Raw genomic sequence first — 19,363 nt, 5'->3', positions numbered from 1 at the left:
TTGAGTGAGTGCATAGCCTTTTTCCCTTTTTTTTTTTTTTTTTTTTTTTTCCCCTGTTGCCTATTTATAATTTGAGGTTCACAGTGTTTTGCCTGGAAAGCTCCATGTGCAGATTTCAGTGGGATGTGTGGCATGCAAATAGAGCTGGCTCTGGAAATGGCACTAAGCTCTTGACTTAAACCTTCAACAGCAGAGCAATTAGAGCAGAGGAAACTGCATTTCTCACAAATTCGAGAGTCGCTCTTGAATTACGTGATGGAATCAGCCCATTTGCCCTGGGGAGATTGTGGTTTTATCACTCCCCTCTTAGAAATGTGCTTTTGTCACGTACTTCCCCTTCCCAGTGCCTTATGATTTCAATTAATTTCCCTGCTTTAGTGGTGGTTCTCAACAAAACAAAATGAGCTGGGTCCACACAGGGCAACAGCTGATAAAATTGTTTATTGTTATGTGCAAGAGAAATGGGACGTGTGGATTACTTATCCAGGGGTTTTAAAAACACAGGTAATTACCTGATGGAGTGCAGAGTCGCTGAGGCTGTTACTGTCTTTCAGTTTAGTGCATACATGTTTTAAAAGTGTTTCATTTATGAGCTGAGCAGTCACTCGCACAGGTAAATGGACATTAAAATTAGGTTTTAAAGGGGAGTAGCAGGGTCTGAGATGTGGTGAGACAGAGCTGTGGGGTTTTGGGTTGGGGGAAACAGGAAAGATTTTAAGTTGTGATAACCAGTAATTTAACAACTCTAAATCACATACTTGTTAATAAATGGGGTGCAGGGGGATTTACAGGTGACATAAAAAATCAAAATTCATTCCAACCGTGCCAAGTGCATATGAACTTCAACTGCATTGAACCAAAGTGATCACCAGGAGTCAAGGCCATTGACGTGGATTTAAAAACAACCTCCATGGAAATGTCACACACAGACCCAAAGAGGTTGGGCAAGTAAGAGATGTCTCAGGAGATAAAGGTTTTGGTCCTTCCTCCAGGTGCCCTCTGGAGTTCTGCACTGAGCAGTTTCTCCACTGAAATTGTTCAGCTTTCCTGAGGTGCCAGGCTGCTGCCTGGATCCTACAAAACTGAGGATAAATTCAAGATTTCCTAGTTCATCCTTCTCCTTTCTAGAGAGAAGAGTATTTTTAGCTCATTTATAACCAGGTCTTGGAGAGCAACAAGCTGTAACTTAATTTTCTTCTACATTTTTTTTGGTAGAAGCAGCTCCATGTCCTAACCTGTGTTCTCCCAGAAATAAACCCAGGGTGGGAGTTGCTGTGAAATGTGGCCACGATCCAGCCTGGGAGATGAGGGGAACACACATATTTTCCTTTGCTGGGAGTTTAGGGCTTCTTTAGCTTCAAATAATGAGATAATCAACATCAGCCTGAGCTTTTTGCTCTGCATGATCTGTGTGCAAAGTGAGGAGTGAGTGTCACACAGAGGAGAGGGAAGCAGCCTCTGGAATTGCTGTCAGGGAGTCTCGGAACAATTCCAGCTGCAGGACAATGCGATGTCCCAAAATATTAATGAATATCCACACAATTTCTCACCAGGGTTTCTGAGGGCCAAAAAAATTCTCCCAAATCAGCAGCTGGAGATGGACCCAAGTGAGGACCCAGCTCTGGTGGGGATGGGAAAATCCTCGTTGTTTAACTGGGCTGTGCAGCACATTAGTGAGAGCTTAATTGGGCCTTGTACTCTTTAATTAGAAGACCTTAACGAATTCTCGTCCTGCTGCTTTGGACAAGTGGTTTTGCAAAGTTCAAGAGGCTTATCAGCATTCAGCCTGAGATTCCAGCTGAAAGGATAATGTCCCTTGGAAAAAAAAAAAAAACAAAACACATCATCTCCAGGACTGATAATTAGTTTACGATGGCATATTAGAGTATACATCATAATGTGAGAGTGTTCACATCGCTAATGAGGAATCTACTAAAAAATAAAAGTCCCTTTTCCACTTTTCTTCCATTTTCTGCAGATTTAAAGTGAGTTCAGTTTTGGCTGAATTGGGGGGGATATTTGTAGAATCAGGGGATGGTTTGGGTTGGAAGGGACCTCTCAAGATCACCCAGTTCCACCTCCCCCAGTTCTGTTTTTGTTGCACAAAGGGATTGATTGCTTGGAGCATTCCCAGCCTATTGATCTACAGCCTGGGTATTTATCTTCACCTTCTTTTAGCTGCAGAGAGGTTAAAGCTAAATGGAAATAAATGGTGAAGAGAAAGGAAGAAAATGTTGAGAATTCGTGCTGGTTTAACTTGACTTGGTTTGAAAGGTGAGCTGGGTTTAAACCAGTGTCACTTCAACCCTCACTAGAGCTGAAGGAGGTGGCCTTGAGTGTACAAATGTGATACTCAGCTGAGAATTTTAATTTGTCTGCTCCTCATGTATAATAAAATATGCTCGATACATGACACTTCATGAATTAATGCAGGAGTGTAAAGCACAGGAGAGATTCCTGTACAGCATTTGTTCTTACAATGCAAATGCCAAGCAAGGCTTTAAATGGCCCTGGCTATCTGGAATCATGGAGCCCATTTCACGCTTCACTTCAGGGTTTGTTCCCATTTCCTCAACCTTTTTTTTTTTTTTTTTTTATAATTAGGGGGTGTGTGCATGAGAGAGGAGAGGGAAATGCCCAAACCAGCACAAACTCATGGGAACCCTGCTCAGCCTGGCAGCCCCTGCCCTCTGTCCTCAGCACAGGGGCTGGAAAAAGGCATTTTTAAACCCTCCTGGTGCCACTGCTGCTCTCTGCATCCTCCTTGCCAAAACTGGGAGCAGCACAAGGTGGAGGAAGGGCAGCCCCAGCCCCTCTCCAGGCTGGCAGGTGAACAAACACCTGCAAAAAAAAACCCCAAAAACAAACCAAGGCTGATGGAAAGGTGATGGAACATGGAGAGCATCAGGCAGCTCCAGCCTCCCACTGATCCCAGGATATGATCACTCCCCTGGTGAAACCTGTAATTACATTAAGAGGACAGCTGCTTCTAATGGCATAAAAATATTGAGACATGACTGCAGAAAACAGAGGGTTTTTCTCCTAATGCAGCTCAGATTAAAACAGGGGAGGGGAATGGAGATTTTTGATAGCTCATAAAAATGATGATTTTTTTTTTTCCCTGAGTCAGTGTATTATCTCAATCTCTGTGGAAGTAAAGCAGCTCTGTGAATGGGAAGAAGAATTTACCCTTGCTGGGAGAGAGAGGGATCAGTGCTGAGCTTTAATAACTCCAGGGTTGATTCTGCTCTTCTCCCACCCTTTGCTCCTCCAGGACCTTGTGTGCTTCATCCCTGCCCTGTGCCTGAAAACCACAGAACCAGGGCCAGAACCACTGGGGACATCCAGGAGCAAAAACTCAACACATTTCCTCCCCAGGTTAAGAGTTTCTGCCTTTATTCCCTGATGCAGAACCTCACTGAGTTCTATCTGAACTAATTCCATGTACAAACAGGAGGAAGAGGAGTTTTTAAGCAATGCAGACTCTGATGTGACAATTCTATTAGGTTTTGGTGGGTACCTGCTTGACCTGTAAATTGCAACTCCAAAAAGTCACTCTGTGTCTTATCGTGGTATTTAATTCTCTGTGCTTCAGCAGCAGGGGGTGAAAGAGGGGCTGGAATGGGTTTATTCAGATATGAGACAAAAATAATATTTTTAAAATGGCTCTAATCAGGCAGAGAGAATTTTTCTTTATGTTTTTCCCCTTTTCAGCCTCCCTGGCTCCAGGTTTCTGTGCTGACAGGATGGATCAGCTCTCTGGGCTGTGTGAACTCCTCTCTGCCTGCTCCTCATCCTTGTTTCTCACTTTTAAGATTACAAACACATCCTTAACAGAGACCTTGATTTGTAAAGGTGGAGCTGGTGATGTCACACAATGGCCACTCTGAGCTCCTGGATTTATGATCCTTGGAAATGCCATTTATGGACATTAAAGGCATTAAGGTAATTAATAACAAAGAAAATGCCACGTTGATATGGTTTGGGAGTAGATAATACACCAAGAACCTGGGAAAAAAAGATTTTGGTGGGAGAGAATGACATAATTTACTGCCCCCCTCCCAAACCTCCTGCACATTCATTATGCCTTAAACATTCTCACGCTGAGTTGTTTTTTTCTTTTTTTTTTTTTTTTTTTTTCCAATGGTCTAATTATAAACTTCATTATAATTGTTCATTAGTTTTTATTTTGTTCAATTAGCTGAGCAAGTTGCCAAATGAAATACAAGGCTGGCAATTAGCTTGATCTAATCGTAATGAGCCACTCAAAGTGGGTCACCAAATATGTTCGTTTATAGCACTTTTTTTTTTTCTTTTTTTTTTTTTTTTCCCCAATTGGTGAACAAAAACATAAATATTCAGAGCATCTCCTGATCCAAGGAGTGGAAATTTCCCACTCATTTATTAGAACAGAAAAAAAAAATAAAAAAAAATCAATTGTTCTGCTCTTGGTAGCTCAGCAAGGTGCAGCCCAGGAATCAAGTCCCAGCCACCAGTCCCTGCCCTGCAGAAGAGCTGCCAGGAGAGAGGTTTGTCTCCTCAGAATTCCTCAGAATTCCATGTTTTTGTGCTTGGTGGCAGAAGGGACCTTGAGGGATCACCTGGGTGATGCTCCAAGGCACGGCCATGCCCAAGAACTCAATTTGAGCCACTCTGATGGTGTTGGCCAAGTTCAGCCCTGCCCCCCCCCCCAAAAAAAAAAACCCCACAGCAGCTGGTTTGCTGAGAGTTTTGGATAACCCTGAATTTACCTTTTTTTTTGCCACATTTCCCTTTTGCTGCTCAGAGCTCGGATCTGCTCCTGCTGAGCAGCATCTCCTGGCTCACACGGCCCAGTGGATTTACAGCCACCTTTTTCCAGAAGCTCATTTGGGCAGGAGAGATTGTTTGGTATGAATAATTCCTCCTGCACGTCGTGTGCATCACATCCAGATCTCAGGGACGAGCAGCACCAGCTCAGGGGCGGCTCCTCAGCAAAGTTAAATAGTGGCATTAACAGGCTCAGCCCCGGGGTTGGATTTCTCTGGGATCTTGTCCTGCACATCTGGGTGGAAACACAATAAAATATTCAACCAGCACAGAGATTACAAGTACCTGGAAGTAATTCATAAAACACCAGTGTGAGGGGAAGCTCCAGCCATGTCCCTCTTGGGTTTAATTTCCTCTCACCACGAAATTCCAGGCTGGTGGTTCTGGTGGGGCTTTTTTCTTCCCTGACCTCTGAAGGCTTTGAGTCTGTGTGAGAATGATGTGGAGTGTCAAGGTTTTGGTTTTCTTGGTTTTTCGCTTTGTTTATTATTTCTTATCTTACAATTCTCTGTGCTGGCCAAGGTGTTCACAGCAGCTCAGACACGAGGGGACTCCTTCCACGATGGGAGGTCACTCTGCTTTTATACAGATAATTATGTATTTATTTTTTACCATTTCATACCAATGCCTGGTACAAGAAGGGTCATCTCTATTTTGACCCAATCCTCTCAAACCACTTTGTACCCACGTCACTGCAGACAATGGATGCCAAGGGAGAAGGAGAAGAACTCAGGGTTCCACCCTAATTCCTCCATCTTGTCCCCTGCACCTCCATTCTAAAAACCCAAAACTACAAAACTTTCTACCTGGCGATAAACTACACTAGTGACTGTTACACATTTGTGACTTGCAATTCCTCTCTGTGTTGGATGATTTTCACATGGACTGAAATCAAAGTCTGTGCCCTCCTGGGCTCTGTGCCAGGGTCTCAAAAGCCCCTGCACAGACCCCAAACCCTCTTTCTCGGGTCCCAGATCTCTCTGCTGAGGTCTGTGACCTTCCAGGGTGCCCAGAGGGATGCCCTGGACTCCGACACGTCCCTGCCCCAATCCAAACAGGAGCCACCCACCAAACCCATCCCTGAGTTTGGTGACCTCTTAACACAACCTTTTAACATCTCAACTGGGGAAATTTTGGAAAATTTGTTCCATGCAGGAAAGGGGGAGAGGAAAGGCTGGCAAACCCCTCTCCTCTGTGCCCCTCCAGCTGCTCTTGGCTCTGGCAGAACCTTTTTGGATGCTCCTCATCCTCGTCGCCAGCTGGGACACGACGGCGGCAGCGCTCGGCGGGCTGGGATTAAAGCCGGCGCAGAGCGGGAGAAAATTCACACCTTTGCTTTGCACAGACAGCTCCGTCAGCTCTTCAAACACCATCCCCAGGCATCGTTGGCTTTAATGAAGGCGCCCGGCGGCTGCAGCTGGAGATGCTGCACGGATGCGTTTTTTGGCTCCCAGCGCATCCCTCGTGGCGTTTCCCACTCCTGTCCCCTCCCTGCCCCGAGCTGACCCTGCCCCAGGGATGTGGTGACACCAGGCACAAAGGGACAATTCCAGGGGCTGGGATGTGCCTGGGTGTAGCGGTGTGGTTTTGGTTTGATCAGTTTTATGTATGTATTTGTTCCTTGTATTAAGTTCATTTTTTATAAGTTGTAATGGTTTGCCCCCATGTCACCCATGTTCCACCCTCATTGGTTTCACCCCAACCCCAGTTATGTGTCAGTCAGAAGTTATCCACCCCCTGGGCCTTGTCTGTCACTTTGGGGTCTCTCCCAAAAGTCTGGGAAGTTCCAGTGAGGACCCTAAGTGATTGGAATAGACTTCAGCTGTTACAATGTGTGTCATTTACCTGGAGAGCCCCTTGGGCCCTGATTTGTCCCCAGTTAAACCCATCCCTGAGTTCCTCCCCCCAATAAAAGGTGTTGCATTTGGGGGTTTCCCACTTTTTTTTTCCCCTTGCTTTTCCCCCCTCACTGCTCCTGCTGAGGAGTGTCTGCTGGGGCAGATCCCCTGATGAATAAAGCCAGCAGTTAACCCTGAAACAGCCTCCTCTTTTTTTCCTGCTATCGTTGCTTCACTCCTTTGGACAAGCAAGAACTCACAGGAGTCTGTTGGAGTTCAGGGCATCCCTCTGGGCACCCTGGGAAGTCACAGACATTGGTAGAGAGGCCTGGGATCCGAGAAAGAGGGTCTGGGGTCTGTGCAGGGGGTTTGCCTGGCACAGAGCCCAGGAGGACACAGGCTTTGATTTTGGTCCATGTGAAAAACGTCCAACAGAGAGAAGAATTGCAAGTCACAAATGTGTGACAGAGAGTAGTGTAGTTATCACTGTGTAGAAGATTTTGTGATTTTGGGTTTTTAGAATGTAGATGCAAAGGGACAAGCTGTAGAATTTAGGGTGGTGCCCTGGGTTCTTCTCCTTCTCCCTTGGCCTCCATTGTCTGCAGTGACGTGGGCACAGGGGAGTTTCAGTGGATTGGGGCAGAGTAGAGATGACCCTGTTAGTGCAGGTGATGGGCATTGGCACGGAATTGTAAACAATGGGTACACAGTTATCTGTATAAGAGGCAGCGACCTCCCATCACAGGGGGAGTCACCTCGTGTCCAGGCTGCTGAGAACACCTTGGCCGGACACAGAGAATTGTAAGATAAGAACTAATAAACAATGTGAGAAACCAGAAAACCAAGACCTTGAGACTCCTCATCCTTCTCGCACCGAACACAGAACACAGAGACACAGAGTCAGACAGCAGACCCTAAACCCTTCAGAGGTCAAGAGGGAAAATCACTCCCTTGGGCCCACACGAACCACCAGCCTTGGAATCTCGGGTGAGAAAAAACCAGATTAAACCTGAGAGGGGTCGGTGAGGTTCATCCTGCTACCAACCCGTCCCTTCACTGTCGAGGTGTCAGGGCTGGGCGAGGCAGAGACAAGACACCTCTACACCTGGGAACCAAGGCCATCAGGGCGCGGTGTCAACACTTGAATAAATCCTGCTCCTAATTCACTCCGCTCACTCCATATCAGTTTTATTCCTGCTGGGCTTCAATCAGGCGGGGGCAGATGTGAACAGGCCCGTAATAAGCCGCGGAAATGGCAAAAGGGCTGCGCGACGCGCGGCTTCGCGTTCGATTCAAGTAGTTACAGCAATAATAGCCATTAATTTTTTGTAGCGCTCCCAGGAGCAGAAATCCCTCCTTTTCCTTCGAGAGACACGGATTTATAAAGGCCCCGGTGTTGCACGCTGTGAAAAAAAAATCCTTTTTGTTTACACAGCCCATTGGCCTGGGATGGGGACAGTCCTGGCACTGGGGTCACCCTCCTCTGGTGGGTTTATTTAAGGTTCTGCAACACTCAGAGCTCTGCTGAGAGGTGAAGGGTGGGTGGAACGGCTTAAAAAAAAAAAGGAAAAAAAGAAAAAAAAAAAAAAAAAGAGAGAGAAAAAAAAGAGGAAAAAAAAAAAAAAAGAATAAAGGGCACATATATTCCAGGGGAAAAAAAAAATAAAATCTCAGTATAAATGTTGAAGCGGCGTCACAGATGACAGGTCTTCAAAGCCAAAGCACGAGCAGCGCTGGGGAAGGAGGGGAGGGAGGGGAACAGGCACATCCCTCTGCCTTGATTAGCGAGGCTTTTCCAGCGCCGGCTCCGCTCCCTTTCTGTCTCCGGGCTGCCTTTGAAACAACCCCTTTGACGGCTTCAGGCGTCTCTTAGTTTAGCTGAGAATGAGAGAAGGAATCTGTAAGAGTGACAGGGCCTGTGTGCGCCTCTTTCATATGCATTTCTGGGCCACAAAAAGCAGATTTAATGAGCAGGCAGGCACAGAGCTCGCTGCCACTCCTGGTTTGAGCAACTCTTCGCTGATGGAGCTACCTGGGAAGTCTCCCAGCTGTGACCTGCATGGAAAACGCTCCATGGTTTTGGATTTCCATGGAAAACCAGGTCTCGCCTGCTCGAATTCCCAATGTCTTGGTCCCAGTGGTGCTGAGTGTTTGGGGATGAGCTTTGGCACATCCCTGTGCCCATATTTCGCCTCTGGGCAGCAGGTGCAGAGCTGGGGGCTGATTATGGGCCCCTTTTGGAAGGATGGGATTTTGAAGAACCCTGTGTGAGACTGAGAGCCCCAGGCTGGCACTGCACCTTCTCATTCTGCTGGGTTTTTAGGGGCTTGGTTGTGTTTTCCCCAGAGCTGAGCAGCTCCTGTGCCACATTTCACCTCTGGGCAGCAGGTGCAGAGCTGGGGGGGTGGTTTGGGGCACTTCTGGAAGGATGGGATGTTGGAGGGGCTGCACCTTCTCCTTCTATTGGGTTTTTAGGGGCTTGGTTGTGGTTTCCCCCAACGCTGAGCAGCTCCAGTGACTGTGTGAGTTTGACTTGGTGGCATCGAGGTTTTCACTTGGTGTCCTCTGAGCCCCTCTGGCTGGAGCCTGAGGGAGGATGGACACATTTCTGTGTGTCCCACTGCCCCTGACACAGCCCTTCCCTGCCATCCCCCGAGCTCACAGAGCCACAGCAGCAAAGCCCCTTCCCATTCCTCTGACTCTGATCCCATCTCCTCCCTCTCCTCTGCTTCCCAGCCAGGGGAATAGAGGAGACAATCAGGAACGGGGTGTGGAGCAGGCACACAAAGCCCTCTGTCCTCTGCAGGTGGCTCATGGTGATGCTCAGGGTCTGGATGCCCCATCCAGGTGTTCCAAATTCCACAGGGAGAAATCAGCCGGCCTCCTCTCAGACCTGCCTTAAATTAATTTGATTAAACACAGGTGGGGAAGGAAGCAGGAGAATCACGGAGATTCACCTTTTACTCTCTGCAGGTGCTCAGCACCACAATCCCCCTGCTCTGAGCTTTTCCTCCTCCTGGGAGTCATTAACCCGCTCCCTTCTGGTGAGCAAAGCCTTCTCATCCTCTGGGAAGAGGCTTTAAGGGTAATGAGTGAGGAGATGATTAAAAAAAAGAAAAAAAAACCCCAAATCCTCACCACAGCAGCACTGATTCAGTTCCTGCCTCTCTCCCAGGTTCTCTGCCTGCTGCAGGAGGGTGAATCACTCACCTGTGAGTCACTGCCTGGCCCCGCTGCTCCCCTTGGGTTCCTCCCTCCAGGCACCAAACACAACCAGATCCTCATTTTATTTTCCATCTGGACACAATATTCCAAAGCTGTTGGTCGCTTCCATCCCAGCAGGCACCAGCCTCCGTCCAACAGCCCAAAGATTCATCGCCCCAGTGTTTTTCAGCATTGCAATTAATTTTTGGGCCAAATCTGAGGTTTGTCTTGCAGCCTGCAAGCATCAGCGGGCAGAGGTGATCAGTGGGACAGCAAGGCTTGAGATGCTCAGGGTGGAGCAGGATTTCCTCAGGATGGCCCCACTGGAAGAGTTTCTGGCTCTCTGCACACACAAGGCTTAAATCTCAAGCTCCACACGAGTTATAGGACAAGGAAATGTTATTTGTGCAAAGCTGGGATCAATTCCTGGTGCTGTGCAGAGCTCCAGGGTTACTCCAGCTCCTTTTTCCCTGCAGGAAATCAGGGTCCCATCCTCACCTCCCCTTCACTCCCAGCTGGGGTTTTCCCTCCTAATACCTTAAAAAAACATCCTTAAAATTCCCATTCTTTCTGTTCTCCTCGGGGCATTCCCGTCTTTTGACACATGAGTGATGTGAAAATCAACAGCTTTCTGTAAACGCCGCCACAAAGTCTTTCAAGTCTCTCGTCACACGGGTTGCCTCTTGTGTGCAAAGTCACGCCAGCACAAAGGGAGCGCAGCGACATCCCCACCGGAATAACTCAAAAGAAAAAAAACAAATCTCCTTTGGGAGAAGAATTATTTTGAGGATCACATATGGGAGACCCAGATTACGGCTCTGCTGTCTCCTCACTTCCCTTTTGATGCTCAGAAGAAGACAAGGGAGTGACAAGGCACGTTGTAAACCAGCTAAGGAGCTTGGAAAGGGCTCAGCAGCGATGTGGGAAGCAGAAATTCCCGGGGTGAGTGGTGCAGATTCAGTCAAGGAACACGCATTGTGCTGTGAGGAAGTTGGTTTGGTGATTTACCTGCGATTCTTCATGGTTTTTGTATGTCCCAATAATCCCCTGTGACAAGAGGACATGAAAGAAAGATGTCAAATTGAGAGGGAGAAAAAGAAGGACTTTATTTTGGGAATCTCAACAGAAATTCCCGGTGTGAGTGGTGCAGATCCAGTCAAGGAGGACTCGTTGTGCTGTGAGGAAGCCGCGCTCCGTCAGCTGTTGTTGGTTTGGTGATTTACCTGCGATTCTTCCTCATGGTTTTTGTGCCTCCCAATAAACCCAATAATTCCTCCCAATAATCTCAAGAAGACATGAAAAAAAGGACACTCATCAGTCAAATTGAGAGCAAGAAAAATAACTTTATTTTGGGAATCTTAACTGATATAATTTTGGGATTTGGTCAAGGATTGGAGGAGGAGAAGTGACCCCAGTGGTCAAACCAGCAGTCCACCACAGAGAGGGATGTGAGAACAATCCTTGTTTATGTTTCAATGTGTAAGAACTCCAATGCAAGAATGTGAAAACATCAGAAGGCTGAAAAAAATCAGGGTGACAATCCCTTTCTGGTTTTTTCAGGCCTCCTCTTTAACCTCAGCAAATCAATCCTGGCTGCCCCTGTGGTTGGTATTCAGCTCTTCAGGGGCTTTTCTCCCCTTTGCTCCCCAAAAATACCTCAGCACCTTTTGAGATGGGAGCAGCTGCTGTGCCATGGGCTCACCCCACAAGCTGCTTTCTGACCTATAAAATCCCCAATTCTGATCCATTTTTCCTGTGGTGTCTCCCCTTTTATCTGTTAATTCATTCACAGTCCCTCGTGTTCAGCCCAAAGCTCTCAAATAAATTTGTTGCTGCTTGTGTTTGGTTTTGTTTTGGTTTTGTTTTGTTTTGTTTCTTGCAGCACAATCGAGGAAAGCTGTGGGAAGGAGAGAGGGCACTGCCAAGCAACCTTCCCACAGTCTGCAGACACCACTTAATTCATGTTTCCACTTCATTTGTACCAGAATATTACCTTTCATTAAAAGGCAGTAAAAGCATTAAAGCATTTTTGTAGGGGATGGGGAAGATCTTAGAGCTTTATTAGGCTGAGAGGCACATCATGGATCACTGCAGCTCCAACATCCATCTCAGGCACCACCTTGGGAAGTCAGATTGGGAAAAAACCAGCCTCTGAACCTCCAGCTGGAAAATCCCCCCCACACTCCGCAAGAAAGAAATGGGATGTTCAAAGCAGCTGATTCCCTTATTTTGGATCCCCAGATTTCCACTAACAGCTGAACTCTCCAATTGTATTTTATTAAATCAAGTACTGAGGGCAGACAGCAAGATGTTCTTCATTACTGCCTTTTATTCATTTTATACATTTATTTATTAGTTTTATGTTCTCTGACAACCCCAAATCTTTGTGTTCCCCACGGTTTTGTTTTTTCCCCACCTCTGTGTGTCCAGTCCCTCCAGCCTGAGGTTGATTCCCACCCTCTCTCTCTACATTTCCCTACATGGGAGATGAGCATTTATTCATGTTCATGTTTGTGTGGAGTGGTAAAATATTAGAGCTAAATTTTTCATGACATTCCTAGGAGTGGTTACACAGCAAACAAGATTACAGCAAGTACTACAGAAAAGCTTGTTTATGCAGGGAGGGAAGAAAAAAAAAAAAAAAAAAATCAAACTCGGAGACGTGTTTGCAAAACTGCGGGAGAGCCCAGGGGAGGAGTTTAATGCTCCCTCTCCTTTGCTTTCCCTGTCTCGCTGGTTTTACTGCGATCACAGGAACAGCTCCCGGCAATTAGGGCTGAGAGGAGTCGGAGCGCGGAGTTCCAGCCCCAGCAGCGGGATGTGTTTGCATTGCAAGGGATGGGACACGGGATGGGGGTGTGGGGGGTCCCCTGGGGACACTCCTCACTCCCTCTGCACCTCCATGGGATGCCCTTTGCACCTCCATGGGATGCCCTCTGCACCTCCATGGGATGCCCTCTGCACCTTCATGGGATGCCCTCTGCACCTCCATGGGATGCCCTTTGCACCTTCATGGGATGCCCTTTGCACCTTCATGGGATGCCCTCAACCTCCATGGGATGCCCTTTGCACATCCCTTGGGATGTCCTCTGCACATCCATGGGATATCCTCAACCTCCATGGGATGCCCTCAACCTCCATGGGATGTTCTCAACCTCCATGGGATGTCCTCTGCACCTTCATGGGATGCCCTCAATCTCCATGGGATGTCCTCAACCTTCATGGGATGCCCTTTGCACATCCCATGGGATACCCTCAATCTCCATGGGATGCCCTCTGCACCTCCATGGGATGCCCTGAACCTCCATGGGATACCCTCAACCTCCATGGGATGCCCTTTGCACATCCCTTGGGATGCCCTTTGCACATCCATGGGATGCCCTCAACCTCCATGGGTTGCCCTCAGCCTCCATGGGATGCCCTCAAACTCCATGGGATACCCTCAAACTCCTGAGCCTCCCTTCCCACTCCTCTTGGGGAAATTCCCTTTGCAGACCCTCCTGCTCCTCAGGACACGCTCACACTCCTCGAGATGCCCTTTGCACACCCCTTTGGGCACTCTTGCACTCCTTGAATGCCCTTTGGACAACCTTTAGAGTGCTCCGACACTGTTTGGGATCCCCCCACATCCCAAGAGATGCCCTTTCCCCACCCAAAAGATGCTCTCTCACTGTTCAGGATGCCCTGCCCTCACAGTTTTTGGGATGCTCTCACAGTTTTTGGGATGCCCTCACAGTTTTTGGGTTGCCTTCACAGTTTTTGGGTTGTTCTCACAGGTTTTGGGACACTCTCACAGTCAGGTTTTGGGACACTCTCACACTCAGTTTTTGGGATACTCTCACAGTTTTCAGGATGCTCTCTCAGTTTTTGGCCTTTTTTTTTGTGGGAGAGTCCAAAAAACTTTCACAGTCAGTTTTTGGGATGCCCTCACTGTTTTTGGGATTCTCTCAGTTTTCAGGACGCTCTCACAGATTTTGGGACACTCTCACAATCAGTTTTCAGGACCCTCTCACAGTCAGATTTTGGGATTCCCTTTTCCCGGCCGCGTTTCCCGCAGTTCCTGGGTTGGCCGCCAGGGGGCGCACGCGCTCTTTCCCTGGGCGGGCGGGCGGCGCTCCCCCCCCATTCCCCCCTTCCCCCCCATCCCCATCAGGCCCCCCCAGGATCGGGATCGGGATCAGGATCAGAATCAGGATCGGGATCCATATCAGGACTGGGGCGCTGCCTGCCCGGCCCCGGCCCCCCCCCAGCCCGAAGCAAGGCCACACCGGGCTGTCCCCCTGCCCGCTGCCCCCGCGGGCATCACAAACCCCCCTCCCTGGGGGGCTCTGAGCGACACCTGCGGGCCCGCCCTGACCCCCTGAGGTGAGCCCGGCCCGGCCCGGCCCGGCCGCATCCCCAGCACAGCCCCCGCTGCCCCGGGGGAGCCGCCGCTGCCGCTGCCGGTGCCGCTGCCCCCCGGGGGCGGCCCTGAGAGCGGGGACCCCCCTTTCCCCTTCCCTTTCCCCTTTCCCGTTCCCCTCCCATCCTCGGCGGGCTCTGCTCGGAGCGGGCGGGGAGCGGGGGGAGTGGTTTCCAGGCTCCGGCCCCCCCGCCCCGCTCAGCCGCCCCTCTCCAAATAAATCAGCACCATGACTACTTCTGGGCATGGAACAAAGAGGATGCTCTCCCGGGGCCCCGCGCTGCTCCTGGCGCCGCTGCTGCTCCTGTGCCGAGGTAACCCCCCGCCAGCCCGGTCCCGCCGCCCCGACCCCGCCGATGGGGTGTTTTCTCTGTTTGCTTTGGGCTTTTGGGTCTGGGTTTTGTGTTGTTTGTGTTTATTTTATACCTGTCCCCCCCGCACCTCTCCCGGTGTTATTTAGGGCCGTTATCCCCATCCCAGCCCTCCCCCGGGCGCTCCGCGCAGCGCTGCGGGAGGAACGCGCTCCGGGCTCGGCTCTGGCGCCCTGAGAAGTCCCGATACAGCTCCGCATCCCTTCGTGTGTGCGCTGTCCCCATCCAGCTCCTCATCCCTCCCGTCTGTCCCTGTCCCCATCCATGTGTGTCCCCTGTCCCCCCATCCAGCTCCGTCTGTCCCCTGTCTTCATCCAGCCCCTCATCCCTCCCTGTCCCCTGTCCCCCCATCCAGCCCTGTGTGTCCCTGTCCCCCCATCCAGCTCCGTCTGTCCCCTGTCCCCATCCAGCTCCTCATCCCTCCCGTGTGTCCCCTGTCCCCGCATCCCTCCTGTGTGTGCCTGGCCCCATCCAGCCCCGTGTGTCCCTGTCCCCCCATCCAGCTCCTCATCCCTGTCCCCTGTCCCCCCATCCAGCTCCGTCTGTCCCCTGTCCCCATCCAGCTCCGCATCCCTCCCGTGTGTCCCTGTCCCCATCAGCCCCCCATCCCTCCCGTCTGTCCCTGTCCCCCCATCCAGCTCCTCACCCCCCCTGTGTGTCCCTGTCCCCCCATCCCTTACCTGTGTCCCCTGTCCCCATCCAGCCCCGTGGGTCCCCTGTCCCCCCATCCCTCCCTGTATCTCCTGTCCCCCCATCCAGCTCCTCATCCCTCTCTGTGTCTCCTGTCCCCACATCCCTCCCGTGTGTCCCCTGTCCCCATCCATGTGTCTCTCCTGTCCCCTCATCCAGCCCCTCATCCCTTCCCGTGTGTCCCCTGTCCCCCAATCCCCCCTGTGTGTCCCCTGTCCCCATCCAGCCCCCCATCCCTCCCGTCTGTCCCTGTCCCCCCATCCAGCCCCACATCCCTCCCTGTATGCCCTGTCCCCATCCATGTGTGTCCCCTGTCCCCCTCCAACCCTGCATCCCTCCCGTGTGTCCCTTATCCCTATCCAGCCCCGTGTGTCCCTGTCCCCCCATCCAGCCCCTCATCCCCCCTGTGTGTCCCCTGTCCCCCCATCCCTCCGTGTGTGCCCTGTCCCCAACCATGTCTGTCCCCTGTCCCCATCCAGCCCCGCATCCCTCCCTGTATCCCCTGTTCCCATCCAGCTCCTCGTCCCCCCCCGTGTATCCCCTGTCCCCATCCAGCCCCGATTTGGGGGAGAAAAAAGGCAAAGTTTGGTCTCGCCGGAGCTCTGGGGATGGACAAGATCGGGATTTGTGTTTTCCCACGTTCCTCCCTGATGCTCCTCGCTCTTTCTGCCTCCCCAAAGGGCGCGGGTTGGGGGGAAAGATGTGCAGGGTTAAATCCTTTCGGTCACAAAATACTTGTGCGACCTTTCTTGTGCTGATTTCCGAGCAGGTTTGGGGTGCTGGGAGGGGAGCGGGTCTGGCCCTTACCTGGGCTCAGGTGGGATTCTCTCACGGCCAGCCCAGTGCGGCTGAGAGATGCTCTGTTATTTTCTCTTTATTTTTATCATTATTATTTCCCCTCCCAGCTGGACTTGGGAGCAGCATTTGGGGGTCCCAAATGTGGTTGTTTTCCTGGTAAAGGCTCACCCCAGGCTGCCCCTGGGAAAGTCTTTAGCAGGACTTTACTCTGGGGATGTTTCTCCTCCCTGGCAGACGCTGCTCCTAATAAACGGGGGTTGTTAAAAGCGAATTAATTAAGGTGCAGAAGTTGCTGGGGGATTGGTTTGGCGTTTACTGATCCTCAGGACGGTGCTCATGAAGCTCGGGCTGCCGGGGAAACTTCAGGGCGGTTTTAGGGTTATGCCTCAAATTGGGGATTTTAGGTGGGAGAGGAGTGATCCATGGGAGGGGTCAGCTCCTGGGGAGGGCACAGGCTGGGGAAGTGTCTTAGGAAAGGTTCCTGCAGGAAGAGCAGGAATTTGCTGGGAAGGAGGAACCAGGAGAGGGACACAGAGGGGTCCTTGCCCCTGCCCTCCATCCTCTCCCTCCTCGGCCGGGCTCTGTGCACCTGGAAATCCTCCTGAGCAGGACATGGGGACACGGGTGTGGAGTTTGGGGTGTGCAGGGCATGGAAAAGGGGCTGCAGCTCCTGGGGACTGGGGCACCGAGCCCGGGACACAGGGTGGCTTTCCCTGGTCACTGCCAGGGTCACTGGTCCAGCTCCCTGGTCACTGTGCAGCTCTTATTTTAGCAAGGAGTTAGGCACAGCAAAGGAGCAGGTTTCTCTATTTTTTAATAATCTTTTTTATTTATTGCTGCTTGCTCCTGCCCTCCATCCTCTCCCTCCTCGGCTGGGCTGTGTGCACAGGGCTTTAGGCTGTGAAATCCTCCTGAGCAGGACATGGGGACAAGGGTGCAGAGTTTGGGGGGTGCAGGGCATGGAAAAGGGGCTGCAGCTTGTGGGGACTGGGGCACCGAGCCCAGGGCACAGGGTGGCTTTCCCTGGTCACTGCCAGGGTCACTGGTCCAGCTCCCTGGTCACTGTGCAGCTCTTATTTTATCAAGGAGTTAGGCACAGCAAAGGAGCAGGTTTCTCTATTTTTTAATAATCTTTTTAATTTACTGCTTTGACGTATTAATGCGAATCTTTCCCCTGATATTCCCCCTCTCCTCTCCCGTTCTCTCCTGTGTGGGTAGCTACCATGGTGAGATCGGGCTGTGGGTGTAATTCTTCCAGAGCTCTCAGCGCTTAAACATATGGAAACCCACTTTGAAACAGTTTGTGGCTGCAAACCCTCCCGGCGTCTCCTCATCCCTCTGCGCTGCTCCGAGCCCTCCCCGCTCAGGGTGCGCGCTGGGAACTCGCAGTGCGCGCTCGGCTCGAGCTGTGAATTACCAACTCATTCCCTGCCTGCTCCTCTCTCCTCTCCTCTCCTCTCCTCTCCTCTCCTCTCCTCTCCTCTCCTCTCCTCTCCTCTCCTCTCCTCTCCTCTCCTCTCCTCTCCTCTCCTCTCCTCTCCTCTCCTCTCCTCTCCTCTCCTCTCCTCTCCTCTCCTCTCCTCTCCTCTCCTCTCCTCTCCTCTCCTCTCCTCTCCTCTCCTCTCCTCTCCTCTCCTCTCCTCTCCTCTCCTCTCCTCTCCTCTCCTCTCCTCTCCTCTCCTCTCCTCTCCTCTCCTCTCCTCTCCTCTCCTCTCCTCTCCTCTCCTCTCCTCTCCTCTCCTCTCCTCTCCTCTCCTCTCCTCTCCTCTCCTCTCCTCTCCTCTCCTCTCCTCTCCTCTCCTCTCCTCTCCTCTCCTCTCCTCTCCTCTCCTCTCCTCTCCTCTCTCCCGGCCCTGGAGCATCTTTCTGCCTCCTGCCCCATCCCACCACCCCTGTGGAGGACTGAGCGATGTCTGTGCGCACAGGGGGTTCAGGATCAGGGAAAAGCTCTTTTCTCAGGCGCCTCCCCCCGGGGCTGTGCCGCTCTCCCTGCCGCTCGCTCAGAGACCCAAACCCGTTTTTTCCCCTCCTCTGGATTACAGGGGGGTTAAGGAAGGTTTGGGTTTGTTGCAGGCGGGAGAAAACACCTGCCTGAGTCACCCCGCGGCGCTGCCATCCCCGCAGAGCCCCGGCTGGCACAGCCGCTCGCTTTGGGCTCCTGCCATCCTTTCCTCTATTTATCCGCCTTCCCTCCCTCCCTCCCTCCCTCCCTCCCCCGCTGCCGGCTCCGGGCAGGGTTGCATTGCGATGCACCAAGGCTGAGATTTTCCCAAGCGGGGTGGCATTCTCTCCTCCTGTCAGGCGGGTCCCCAAACAGCCCCGGGAAGGTGCAGTGAGGAGATCAGTGCGGTGCCCGGCTCTCGGGTATTGCTGTGTGTGTGTGTGTTTTTGGCAGGCTCGGGCCGCTCCCGCTGACTCGAGGATGTCTCTGCCTGGCAGCGGCCCCGGTTGTGCTGCCGTTCTTAGGGAGGCTTTGGCCGCCTCTCCTCTCCTCTCCTCTCCTCGCCTGGCGGCGGCTCTGCCGGGTGATGGGAGTAGGTGTCCTGCCAGCGAGATGGAGCAGTTTACCTGGTAGAGGTAGACTGATATATGTAGATCAGTTTATTAAAAAAACCACAACCATATAATATATAATAATATATTACTATTTATTATAATAATATTATAATATACATAAATACATCATATATAAATATATATACAAATATATATAAATATATAAATATAAAATATATAATATATGAATATATGTTACATTATATATAATATAAAATACATATAATATAATATAATAATTATAATAATATAATATATAAATATACTATATACTATATACTATATAAATATATACTATATAAATATATAAATATATAAATATACTATATACTATATAAATATATACTATATAAATATATAAATATATAAATATACTATATACTATATAAATATATAAATACATATAAATATATATTTATATATCTAAAAATATAAATATATAAATATCTTATATATAGATATATATTATATATGGTATATAATATATAAAACATTATATTATATATAATATTGCATTATTATTTATTATAATGATATTAGAATATATAATATAAAATATTATGTATTTGATGTAATATTTATATAATATTTTTTATACATATATATATATATATTTTATTTATTTATTTATTTATTTATTTATTTTTTGTTGGTGTGTTTTGTTTTGGTTCCCAGTGCTGTGTCACACCGGGGCA

General features: G+C 50.0%; 1 protein-coding gene across 1 annotated transcript in view; it reads left to right on the top strand.

Annotated features, from left to right (window-relative positions):
* Nucleotides 1-14,482: 14,482 nt before the first annotated feature.
* TMEM132B (transmembrane protein 132B) overlaps nt 14,483-19,363 on the top strand; it is a gene marked incomplete at its 5' end in the record, with an annotated part of 257,632 nt that continues 252,751 nt past the window's right edge. Inside the window, one exon of the mRNA XM_083873975.1 lies at nt 14,483-14,567. Within this exon, the coding sequence (XP_083730101.1) occupies nt 14,483-14,567 (85 nt within the window). The remainder of the gene's footprint in view (nt 14,568-19,363) is intronic.

This window comes from Zosterops lateralis (assembly GCF_965231275.1).
Source record: "Zosterops lateralis genome assembly, chromosome: 17".
Lineage (NCBI taxonomy): Eukaryota > Metazoa > Chordata > Aves > Passeriformes > Zosteropidae > Zosterops > Zosterops lateralis.
The sequence above is the reverse complement of the archived record's forward strand: the minus strand, read 5'-3'. Positions and strand labels throughout refer to the sequence as shown.